Here is a 12872-nt window from a genome sequence, read left to right as displayed (position 1 = left end):
GCACCAAGCCGCCTGAGGCCAACACAGCTACGCACGCTCCTCCTCCAACCTAATCTATTTAAAGCCTCCCTCTTTAAACCCTCCCAGGAAGTTCCCATTTCCTTTAAATCCTTATTTATGACATCCTCCCAACCCAGACAAGGACGACCTGCTTTCCGTGTAGCCCCAGACGGTTGGCCAAAAAGGACAATCTTCGGTAATCTGTCATCCTTCATCCGTAGAACGTGGACTAGCCATCTCAACCTTTCTTTCATTATAGCCCCAGAAAGCGGGATTGAACCACACTTTTCGTACAACCTACTGTTTGAAATACGGTCAGTCAGCCGGGTACCCAGAACAATCCGTAGGCAATTTCTCTGGAAAACATCTAGTAAATTTTCATCTGCTTTTCGGAGTGTCCATGCTTCAGAGCCATATTTGACCACTGTCATCACTGTAGCTTCCAATATTCTAATCTTGGTTTGTAGGCTTATCTTTCTATTCTTCCAAACTTTTTTTAACTGTGAAAAAACACCCTGAGCTTTAGCTATTCTACTTTTAACATCTTCACTGCTCCCACCATCTTGACTAATAATACTACCAAGGTAACTGAAGCTCCCAACCTGATCAATCTTTTCGTTACCTAAGGTCACCTGTTCATCTTCACTTATTCCTAACCTTAGTGACTTAGTCTTCTTAACATTAATTTTCAAGCCTATTTTAGCACCCTGAACTCGTAAAACCTCTAAAGAAAACCAAAAACAAATAAACACGCACTCGTGATCGTTCTTCTGGCAAAAAAATACGAATATCCACATTTTTGTAGATAGGAGCTTGAATCTTTTACAGTGAGGTTCTCTGATACACTGAATGCGATGGTGTGATTTTCGTTAAGATTCTATGACTTTTAGGGGGTGTTTACCCCTATTTTCTAAAATAAGGCAAATTTTCTCAGGCTGATAACTTTTGTTGGGTAAGACTAAACTTGATGTAACTTATATATTTAAAATCAACATTAAAATGTGGTTCTTTTGATGTAACTATTGGTAACAAATATCCATTTTTTAGAGTTTTGGTTATTATTGAGCCAGGTCGCTCCTGACTACTGTTCATTACCACGAACTGTTATATATATATATATATATATATATATATATATATATATATATATATATATATATATATATATATATATATATATATATACTAGCTGTTCCCACCTTTCTATCTAGCTGTTCCCATCTTTCTATATCCCAACTGTGAATGTAGAAAGATATATCCATGATATTATCATTATTCTAATGATTGCCCTTGAGCTTTGTTAATGGTGATTGCTAATCGAACATTCCCAGTGTCCCCATCGTCATTTATATATCCCCTTGTGCCCCCCGCATCCCCCTTGTAGTTGTGTAGCTGTGTCCCGGTCGTCATTTATATTCCCAGTATCCCGGTCGTCATTTGTCTCCCAGTGTCCCAGTCTATAATTTCTTTTTGAGCGTCCCGGTGGTCATTTATATTCCCTGTGTCCCGGTGTCCTGGTCGTCATTTGTGTCCCGGTCTGTGATTTCTTTTGAGTGTCCCGGTCGTCATTTATATTCCTTGTGTCCCGGTTTATAGTTTTCTTTTTCTCCTTTATTTTTCAGTTTTTTCCTTTTTTTAGTTTTTTTTCTTTTTCAGTTTTTAGTTTTTTAGTTTTTTTCTTTTTCAGTTTTTAGTTTTTTAGTTTTTTTTACTAGTTTTTGGTTTTTTCTTTTTAGTTTTTTTTTTGTAGTTTTTACCTTTTTTTAGTTTTTTTCTTTTTTGCTTTTTAGTTTTTTACCTTTTTTTCATTTTTTTTGGTTTTTTAGCTTTTTTAGTTTTTTTAGTATTTTCTTTTTAGTTTTTTTGTAGTTTTTACCTTTTTTAGTTTTTTTCCTTCTTTTGTATTAATGCACAAAACGACGTCATTTGGAAACATGAGTTATATTTTCTGATTTTTGATAAAAAAAAAAAGCTTAGATTCTGACGTAGTTCCAGTAAGCAAAGTCTTCAATGGCTCTGAGGGTGCAGCCAGTTGAGGAAGTTTAACTTTTCCTGAGACGCAACACATTCCCATTGTTTCACCATTAAATTTCAAGGCCTTGCAGTAGGGACAAATTTTAGACATAGTCCCGGTTTGAACACATCTACTATAATCATCGACTGGAATGTACCTGAATGCCATGCGATAATTTTCACGTTGCTCTTGTGATTCCTCGGCACGCTTTCTTTTTTCACTTTCTTTTTTAGCAGCAAGTCTGGTTTCACGTTGCTCTGGTAGTTCCTCGACACGCCTTCGTCGACAAAAATTGCACATTCCTAATCTGGCATTATCTCTTGAAGCCGCAAGCCTGTTTTCACGTTGCTCTTGTGATTCCTCGGCACGCCTTCTGTTTTCACTTTCTCTTTTAGCAGCAAGTCTGGTTTCACGTTGCTCTAGTAGTTCCTCGACACGCCTTCGTTGACAGAAATTGCACATTCCTAATCTGGCATTATCTCTTGAAGCCGCAAGCCTGTTTTCACGTTGCTCTTGTGATTCCTCGGCACGTTTTCTGTCCTTACTTTCTCTATCAGCCGCAAGCCTGTTTTCTTGCTGTTCTTGTGATTCCTCGGCACGCTTTCTTTTCTTACTTTCTCTATCAGCGGCAAGTTTTTGGCATAGACTCTTTGAGCAGCTCCCTCGGCTGTTGCCATTGTAGGTTCTTCAGTCATTTTACAATTAAGCATTTTTCCGTCCACTATCTTCTTACAATTAAAAATTTGTCTTTGAACGAATTTCTTAAATACCTTTAATGACTTCATCGTCATAACAAACATGACGACAACTAACTTCATGACGACATGACGTCACTTGACAGAATTAACACACATACAACTTATTTTTATATATCTACTGTCTGTTAGGGTGGCGCTTCGCGCCACCCCAACACCTAGTTGGTGGGGGCACTTCGCGCCCCCCAAGCCCCCTGCGCGCGTAAGTCGCTACGCGCCATATTAGTTACGTGCCATTGTAGTTGTTTCTCTGTGTCCAACCTGTGAATATATATATATATATATATATATATATATATATATATATATATATATATATATATATATATATATACTAGCTGTTGGGTTGGCGCTTCGCGCCACCCCAACACCTAGTTGGTGGGGCGCTTCGCGCCCCCCCAAGCCCCCCCGCGCGCGTAAGTCGTTACGCGCCATATTAGTTACGCGCCATTGTAGATGTGTCCCTGTGTCCCACCTGTGAATAGAGATAGATATAAATATATATTTTTAACTACGTAAAACATGCGAATATACAAAATTCTTCGCTGTCCCATTGTCATCCGGTCGGGATTTAAAATAAGAGCTCTAAGACACGATATCCTTCTAAACATCAAATTTCATTAAGATCCGATCACCGTTCGTAAGTTAAAAACACCTCATTTTTTCTAATTTTTCAGAATTACCTCTCCCCCCCCCCCCCAACTACCAAGAGAGAGCGGATCTACCAAAGAGAGCGGATCTGTTCCGATTATGTCAATCATGTATCTGGGACTTGTGCTTATTTTTTCCATCAAGTTTCATCCCGATCCCTCCACTCCAAGTGTTTTCCAACATTTTAGGTTTTCCCCCCTGCAACTCCCCCCAATGTCATCAGATCGGGTCGGGATTTAAAATAAGAGCTCTAAGACACAATATCATTCCAAACATCAAATTTCATTAAGATCCCATCACCCGCTCATAAGTTAAAAACACTTCATTTTTTCTATTTTTTCGGAATTAACCGGCGCCCACTCCCCCCAGATGGTCAAATCGGGAAAATGACTATTTCTAATTTAATCTGGTCCGGTCCCTGATACGCTTGCTAAATTTCATCGTCCTAGCTTACCTGGAAGTGCCTAAAGTAGCAAAACCGGGACCGACAGATAGACAGACCGACAAAATTTGCGATTGCTTTATGTCACTTGGTTAATACCAAGTGCCATAAAAAACTAAAATTATCTGAGGTTAGAACACAAGTAACAACGAACATCAATATATACAAGCCTGCTGCGTAACTGTGCCGGGCCCAGCGTCGAAATCGACTTCATAGTTGAATTTTCTCTTAAAACTGGTATATTGACATGCATGGCCACAAACGATCTAAATAGGTCACGACATTAAGGAAAAAATCCGTATATTTCCTAGGGTGGTTGTATCGAACCTATGGTGACCATGACATCAAGAAGAAGCTGCGGTTCTTCTATTATATATATAACTAGCTGTTGGGGTGGTGCTTCGCGCCACCCCAACACCTAGTTGGTGGGGCGCTTCGTGCCCCCCAAGCCCCCCCGCGCGCGTAAGTCGTTACGCGCCATATTAGTTACGCGCCATTGTAGTTGTGTCATTGTGTCCTACCTGTGAATATAGATAGATTTATATATGTGTTTCAAACTACGTAAAAATTGCGAATATACAACATTCTTGGCTTTCCCATTGTCTGTGCATATACAAAGCCGTATGTACTAATAATGACGTCATATGCAAACGCTCTTTTTACAAACAAACAAACATGCATACACACAACTCGTTTTTATATCTATATATATATAAATAAGTTGTCTGTGTGTGGATCTGTGGATGGATCAGGTGACGTCATGTTTGTCCGCATATGACGTCTGAATTATTTCACACTAATACAAAAGAAGAAAAAAACTAAAAAAGGTAAAAACTACAAAAAAAACTAAAAAGAAAAAAAAAATAAAAAAGCTAAAAAACTAAAAAAAACTAAAAAAAGGTAAAAATCTAATAACTAAAAAAAAACTGAAAAAAATAAAAAACGGCAAAAACTACAAAAAAAATAAAAACTAATAAAAAAACTAAAAAAGCTAAAAAACTAAAAAAACTAAAAAAAAACTAAAAAAAGGTAAAAAACTAAAAAAAACTAAAAACTAAAAAAGAAAAAAACTAAAAAAAAGGAAAAAACTGAAAAATAAAAGAGAAAAAGAAAACTAAAAAAATATGAATAAATATATATAAAAATAAGTTGTTTGTGGGTTATGTCTGTCTGTCTGTCTGTCGAGTGACGTCGTGTTTGTCCGCATATGACGTCTGAATTATTTCACACTAATACAAAAGAAGAAAAAAAACTAAAAAAGGTAAAAACTACAAAAAAAACTAAAAAGAAAAAAAAACTAAAAAAGCTAAAAAACTAAAAAAAGGTAAAAAACTAAAAACTAAAAAAAACTGAAAAAACTGAAAAAAGGCAAAAACTAAAAAAAAACTAAAAACTAATAAAAAAAACTAAAAAAGCTAAAAAACTAAAAAAACTAAAAAAACTAAAAAAAGGTAAAAAACAAAGCACCGAGACACAAATGACGACCGGGACACAGGGAGTATAAATGACGACCAGGACATAAGTAAAAAAAAAAAACTAAAAAAACTAAAAAAATGGTAAAAACTACAAAAAAACTAAAAACTAATAAAAAAACTAAAAAATCTAAAAATCTAAATAAACTAAAAAAGAAAAAAAAGAAAAAAGGAAAAAAATAAAGGAGAAAAACAAAACTAAAAAACGAATGTATATACAGACCGGGACACCGGGATACAAATGACGACCGGGACACAGGGAATATAAATGACGACCGGGACACGGGGACACAACTACAATGGGGACGCCGGGGGCACAGGGGGATATAAATGACGACCGGGACACAAGGAATATAAATGACGCCCGGGACACTCAAAGAGAAATCACAGACTGGAACACCGGGACACAAATGACGACCGGGACACAGGGAATATAAATGACGACCGGGACACAGGGACATAACTACAAAGGGGACGCCGGGGTGCACAGGGGGATATATAAATGACGATGGCGACTCAGGGAATGGTCGATTAGCAATCACCATCAACAAAGCTCAAGGGCAATCATTAGAATCATGAGGTATAGATCTGAATACGGATTGTTTTCCCATGGACCATTATATGTTGCATGTTCAAGAGTCGGTAAACCTGACAATCTATTTATATGCACAGACAATGGGACAGCAAAGAATGTTGTATATTCGCAAGTTTTACGTAGTTAAAAACATATATATATATATATATATATATATATATATATTCACAGGTGGGACATAGTCCCAGTCTGTAATTTTTCTTTGAGGTTCCCGTTCTTCATTTATATTCCCTCTTTGTCGGTCGTCATTTGTGTCCCGGTCTGTAATTTATCTTTGAGTGTTTTTTCTTTTTAGTTTTTTACATTTTTCATTTTTTTTTCTTCTTTATTTTTCAGCTTCACTATGAAGTACATATCGCCGAATCTTTGTTTTTTAACTTAAATCTGGTAGGCATTGATGACCTTATCCAAGTTAAAATCCCAAACCCAATCATCATCGCTATCATTTTCAGTTTTGATATGTTTTGACTCTCGCTTTCCTGGTGGATTTTCATCTAACTACGCGGTTTTGCGCTCTTTAGCCGCAAGCCTGTTTTCTTGCTGTTCTTGTGATTCCTCGGCACGCTTTCTTTTCTTACTTTCTCTATCAGCTGCAAGCCTGTTTTCTTGCTGTTCTTGTGATTCCTCGGCACGCTTTCTTTTCTTACTTTCTCTATCAGCAGCGTGAACGCATTAACGCATGTCTTAAATACCATTAATGACGTCACCGTCAAAGCAAAAATGACGACAACTAATTTCATGACGTCAGTCAACGCAGAAACATGACGTCACCTGATCCACAGACAGACAGACAACTTATTTTTATATATATAGATTTATATATATATATATATATATATATATATATATATATATATATATATATATATATATATATATATATATATATATATATATATATATATATATATTTAACTACGTAAAACTTGCGAATATACAGCATTCTTGGCTGTGCCATTGTCTGTGCATATAAATAGATTGTCAGGTTTACCAACTCTTGAACATGCAACATATAATTTTCCATGGATAAAACAATCTGCATTCAGATCTATACCTCATTATTCTAATGATTGCCCTTGAGCTTTGTTGATGGTGATTGCTAATTGAACATTCCCTGTGTCCCCGTCGTCATTTATATATCCCCCTGTGCCCCCCGGCGTCCCCGTTGTAGTTCTTTCCCTGTGTCCCGGTCGTCATTTGTGTCCCGGTGTCCAAGTCTGTAATTTCTCTTTGAGTGTCGCGGTCGTCATTTATATTCCCTGTGTCCCGGTGTCCCGGTCGTCATTTTTGTCCCGGTCGTCATTTGTGGTCTCTAACCGTTTTCGATGGAGTATATCTTCGGACATTTTTGATTTATATTTTTCCCATAACTCTGTAGGAGCTGATGGAGAGCAAGTTGTTAGTATGATGCCAAACAATGCACGAATTTGACGAGTTTCGCACACGTCATTGATGCAGTTATCCCAGTGTTGGTCATTCTCCAATAAATTCAGAACTTGGCATGCACTAGGGTAAGTGTCATGTGTAGTACCGTTTACAGTTCTCAAATACTCAAAGGACGTTGGACCGGGTACATTCACCAAAAGCAGGCGTAGAAAGAAGCATTCATGTTGATTGAGGTGAACGGTGTAGAGTCTTCCTACCGTGGTATCTTAGAAGATGGCAGGTTGGCTGTCGACTGACTTACCCTGTTTTCGACGTTCAAATACTTTATTTTTAGTATTCCACGTGTAATACGAAGGCACTTCAGTATACAGCAGTTTTTTTGCAAAAGAATCATTTTTGCATAGCGAAAAGAAAGCAGTTAACTTTGTATCTGGTGGATTCAGGGCTCTTTGATGCACGTGTGATTCCGAAAAATAAACACGTTGACCATTCTGTAAATGCGAACAGAATTCTACATGAACGTAGTCCAACGACAGCTGGACTACGTTCATATATTGGAAATGAAAGAATTCCCTCATCGGGATAAAGCTTGGTGGATAGAATAAGCAAATGTGCTTGATACGTGATTGACCGAACCGTAGTGGATTCGCTCTCTTTGGGGGAGTTCAGTGATTTCCCGAGTCAGGTGCTTCCGAACGTGCTAGGACGATGAAATTCGGTAGGCATGTCAGGGACCTGCACAAATTGACTTGATAAAGTCGTTTTCCCAGATTCGACAATCTGGGGGGCTAAAGGGAGAGGGAAAATTAGAAAAAAATAGGTATTTATAACTTACGAGTGGGTGATCGGATCTTAATGAATTTTGATATTTAGAAGGATATCGTGACTCAGAGTTCTTATTTTAAATCATTGATATATCAATGATTAAATCATTGATATATATATATATATATATATATATATATATATATATATATATATATATATATATATATATATATATATATATATATATATATATATATATATATGTATATATGATATATATATATATATATATATATATATATATATATATATATATATATATATGTATATATGATATATATATATATATATATATATATATATATATATATATATATATATATATATATATATATATATATATATATATATGTATATGCTTAGAGGTTATGCATAACGGACTTTTTCTTGCAGATTCTACGTTCAGCTGGTCCTTGGCATATGTTATTCTTTATTTTCATCATTTTCTTGGGTTCCTTTTACCTGGTGAACTTAATCCTCGCCATTGTTGCCATGTCCTACGATGAGCTTCAGAAGAAGGCAGAGGAAGAAGAAGAGGCCCTTGCAGCTGAGGAAGAAGCTATCAGGGTTAGTTTTTTTTTAGGCTAGGGATTAGATTGAAGAGATAAACACAATATATACAGTTTCGCCACCGGCTGAAGAAGTATCACTTGGTAAATCTTCCAAAACTCTAATTGATTCTTTCAAATATGACAGCAATTATTTTAGAATGTTTACAATTAAACTCATTTTAGAAAAAGGCGTAGCAGCGTCAGTCAAGGCAGCTCCAAGTGCGTGCGACACGACGAAGATTTTTTTGGAGAGAAACTAAAACTGCGTTTTGGGTTTCTCGGAAGTCGTGCACGACCCCTACCATAGTCATGTCTATTAATAAAAAGGCAATATTTATGATATGTATGTAAATTATAGTTAATTTTATTTCCTATCATGATGTACAAACCTCATTATTGATAGAGCAGGAGAAGAGACGAAAGAGTAAAGAGGGAAACGAAAATAAAAATACAATTCGTATAAACTAAATCTTAAACAAATTGACTATCCTATTGAAGGACACTCAGAAAAGAATTTTCAAAGATTAGCCAAAATTATTGTTATTTTTTTACCAGTTCGATGGAACAGTAATTTCAGGATTGCTGAAGTTAAAGTAAAATTAAACATCAAAAACAAACATTTTTTTTTAAAACAGATTTTTTCAAAATTCTCATAGCCAAAGCCAGTAAACGCATCTTTTTCTGAGTTTTAATTTTTTTCCTTCTATAGAGATTATTCTTTCGTCAATTTGACCACTCAAATTTCAGCTAATCTAGAGTAATAGACATTCTAAATAAGGGTTGACAATAATGAAGAATATATCAAAATGATAAATTTTTTTGCCATAAATGCTCAATATCTTTGAAAGGACAGTTTTGCTAATAGTTTATTAGATGTACTTGAACATAGTCTTCACATTCAAGTGCGTAAGAAAACATAAAAAAATATTCTATAGCTGCAACCTAGTAAATAAAGAATTACAGCCCATAGTAGCCGAAATAAAAGAAAACTAGTTTCGATTAGAACTATTTAGTGAAAAATATTTTATACTAAACATTATATTAGAAAAATTAGTATTTACTCAGACGCAACTTAATGGTAACTTTGAATGGTGAGAAAAAAAAAGTATTTTTATAAACAAAGCTTGCAGTGTTTCTTCTTCTTCACTTTGTTCAGTATTGTCTATTATTAATATTTTTAGTTTTGAAACTACACTGCTAAAATTTTACTTCATTGAATGGGAAGATCAAAATTCTACAAAGTAGAGATATGAGAAAAAATAGGTCATGTCAAATATCCCGCATCCAAAATAAAAGTTTTTATTTCTGTAAGAACATTCCTATACTCTAGAGTCCTTTCCGTTATACTAAATTTCTCTATAATATCACCAGATGGAAACTTTCCCCGATACTAATGTAATTAAAAGTAGTCTTAATAAAGGTTTAATTATTACTTTGTTTTGGGTCAAAGCATATTGATTGGAAGCTAAATTCGTCTTCTTCTTGACAGTGTAACTAGATGAAAATACATGGAAGACAAGTATGCAGTAGGGGGGTGTCTTAAGGACAGGGGCCCAAATTTAATGGATTTTTATTCTGATTATTTTTACTGTTTAGACGACATCACTGAAACGAATCTCACGTTTATGCCTAGGACAGGGGGATAAATCTAAAATAAAATCTAAAGGGGTCTTTCCATACATTCTATCTTAATAAGGGTAAAGTATTTTTCTATCAAAACTAGAAAATATTGAACAACAAAGAAAATGGCGACATTCAAATCCACAGTTTCTTTGAATCTAGCTTAGCCAGTGTGGTTAAAAAATTGTTTGGAGATTTTTGAAGGGGGAGGGTCTTTTTTTGGCTCACAGAGCTTAGAAATTTTAATAAAAAATTGAGCTTGTTCATACTTTGATAGTTTCTTAAACACTAGCCAAGTTTTAGCGAAATATATTTAGAGAAACTCAGCTATTGGCACAGTGTTGCCTGAAATGCCACACAATATCGATCAATGCAAAAAAAAAAAATTCGTCGTAATTCAAAATTATATCTTGGATTAGTAGGTCCAATATTGACCATCAAAAATAACCTTAGAATGTTTACCTGAAATATTAAACTTAAATAACCCGAAATACAACATTTTAAGCAGCTTACACTTATAGAAAAGTGCATCGAATGAAAAGGAAAAAATTGTTAGGTAGTTTTAATAAAACGCTTAGATGAGGGTGTATAAACAGATAATTTGTATAGGATAGGATAAGGATAAAGATCCTCCTGAGCCATTGCTGGCGCACAGGGCATCAATTCGACTTTCCAGTTGCTGGATGTTTTTTTTCACAGCAACAAGTAGCAACCATGTCGCCCAACCTTGCTGCAGTGGGGATCGAACCCGGGTGCTCTGCATTGCCAAGTAGAGCATCAATCCACTGTGCTACAACGGGGTTTAGATGACTATTTTTATTTAGATAGATAAATAGATATTTATTCGTATACAATCAACAAACAATAGTAAACAATAAGAGAACATAAAACATCATGTAACCAAAGGCAAGATTATACGGCTGGAAATAAGGGAGTGTCCAGATTTGAGCATGGATAATGCATTCAATGCTTGTAATCAAAACATGTCACGATATGTCTTTTTCTATTTTCAGCCTTCAGTTTATTCTTTAAAATCGCCAATGCCAACCGTGACCTATTCCTAGGGTCTAACTTTTAAACATTCCAGCCAAAACGTGGTAGACCGTAGCCGTAAACCGTTCCAAAAGTTTAACTTTAAAGCGTTCCAGCCAACATGTGGTAGACTGTAACCGTTAACGGTCCCAAGGGTGTAACTTTGAAATGTTCCAGCCAATACGTGGTAAACGAAACTGTAAACCGTTCCAAAAGTCTAACTTTAAAATATTCCAGTCACCACGTGGTAGATCGTAACCGTAAACCGTTCCAAATTTTAACTTTAAAGCATTCCATCCAACATGTGGTAGACCGTAACCGCAAACAATCCCAAGGGTCTAACTTTGAAATGTGCCAGCTAATATATGGTAAATCGTAACTGTAAACCGTTCCAAAAGTCTAACTTTAAAACGTTCCAGTCACCACGTGGTAGACCGTAACCGTAAACCGTTCCGAGAGTTTAACTTTAAAGCGTTCCAGCCAACATGTGGTAGACCGTAACCGTAAACGGTCCCAAGGGTCTAAGGGTCTAACTTTGAAACGTTTCAATCAACACGTGGCAAACCGTAACTGTAAACCGTTCCAAAAGTCCAACTTCGAAACGTTCCAATGGTAGACCATAAGCGTAAATCGTTCCAAAGGTCTAAGTTTAGGATACTCAAGCCAACATGTAGTAGGAAAGGATTATGTTATGCTCTGAAGGGGGTAAGTTATGTTATGCTCTCAAGGGGGCTAATTTACGTTATGCTCTCAAGGGGGGCTTAGACCAGCTGAACGGCTCCAATTTGTACCCGGCTCATAATGTTCTAATCCGTTTTTTTAAGAGGCTTGGTGTTCTAGCGGACTGATCTGCACATATTTTTCCTGAAATGTGTATGGTGTCAGTCATTTCTCCTTTGTTTTATGCTTATATCATTTTCGTTTTATTCCTCACATCCTATTCTTGAATAATAAGTCTCGCAATCTCATATAAGGGAACTTTCCTGGGAACTTCCTAGGAGGGTGTAAAGAGGGAGGCTTTAAATAGATTAGGTTGTAGTAGGAGCGTGCGTAGCTGTGTTGGCCTCAGGCGGCTTGGTGCTGCAGTGAGTTATTAGTAGTAGTAGTAATGATGATTTTTGTGGAGAATCGGTTGTGCCACTATTCATTAGACTGGATAATACATAATCTTGTGCAGCCGATGCCGAAGGCCTGTAGGCTATTGATTTAAGCAATAATTTATTAGCATATATAAGATATATAGAACTTTAAAGATTTTTTTTGATTTTTATGGCACTTGGTATTAACCAAGTGACGTATAGCAATCGCAAATTCTGTCGGTCTGTCGGTCCCGGTTTTGCTACTGTAGGCACTTCCAGGCAAGCTAGGACGATGATATTTGGCAGGCGTATCAGGGACCAGACCAGATTAAATTATAAATAGTCATTTTCCCAATTTGACCATCTGGGGGGGAGTGGGGGTTCGTTAATTCGGAAAAATAGAAAAATTGAAATGTTTTTAACTTACGAACAGTTGATCAGTTCTTA

General features: G+C 36.0%; 1 protein-coding gene across 11 annotated transcripts in view; it reads left to right on the top strand.

The window, feature by feature from the left end:
• The window catches only part of LOC136041019 (sodium channel protein para-like), a 592014-nt gene that overhangs the window by 136300 nt on the left and 442842 nt on the right, over positions 1–12872 (top strand). For all 11 annotated transcript variants that reach the window (XM_065725536.1, XM_065725532.1, XM_065725534.1 and 8 more), the window contains exon 10: positions 8537–8710. In XM_065725536.1, coding sequence (XP_065581608.1) covers positions 8537–8710 — 174 coding nt within the window. The remainder of the gene's footprint in view (positions 1–8536; positions 8711–12872) is intronic.

The sequence above is a fragment of the Artemia franciscana genome, chromosome 21, assembly GCF_032884065.1.
Source record: "Artemia franciscana chromosome 21, ASM3288406v1, whole genome shotgun sequence".
In the NCBI taxonomy this organism is placed as follows: domain Eukaryota; kingdom Metazoa; phylum Arthropoda; class Branchiopoda; order Anostraca; family Artemiidae; genus Artemia; species Artemia franciscana.
This window is presented reverse-complemented; position numbering and strand designations above follow the sequence as displayed.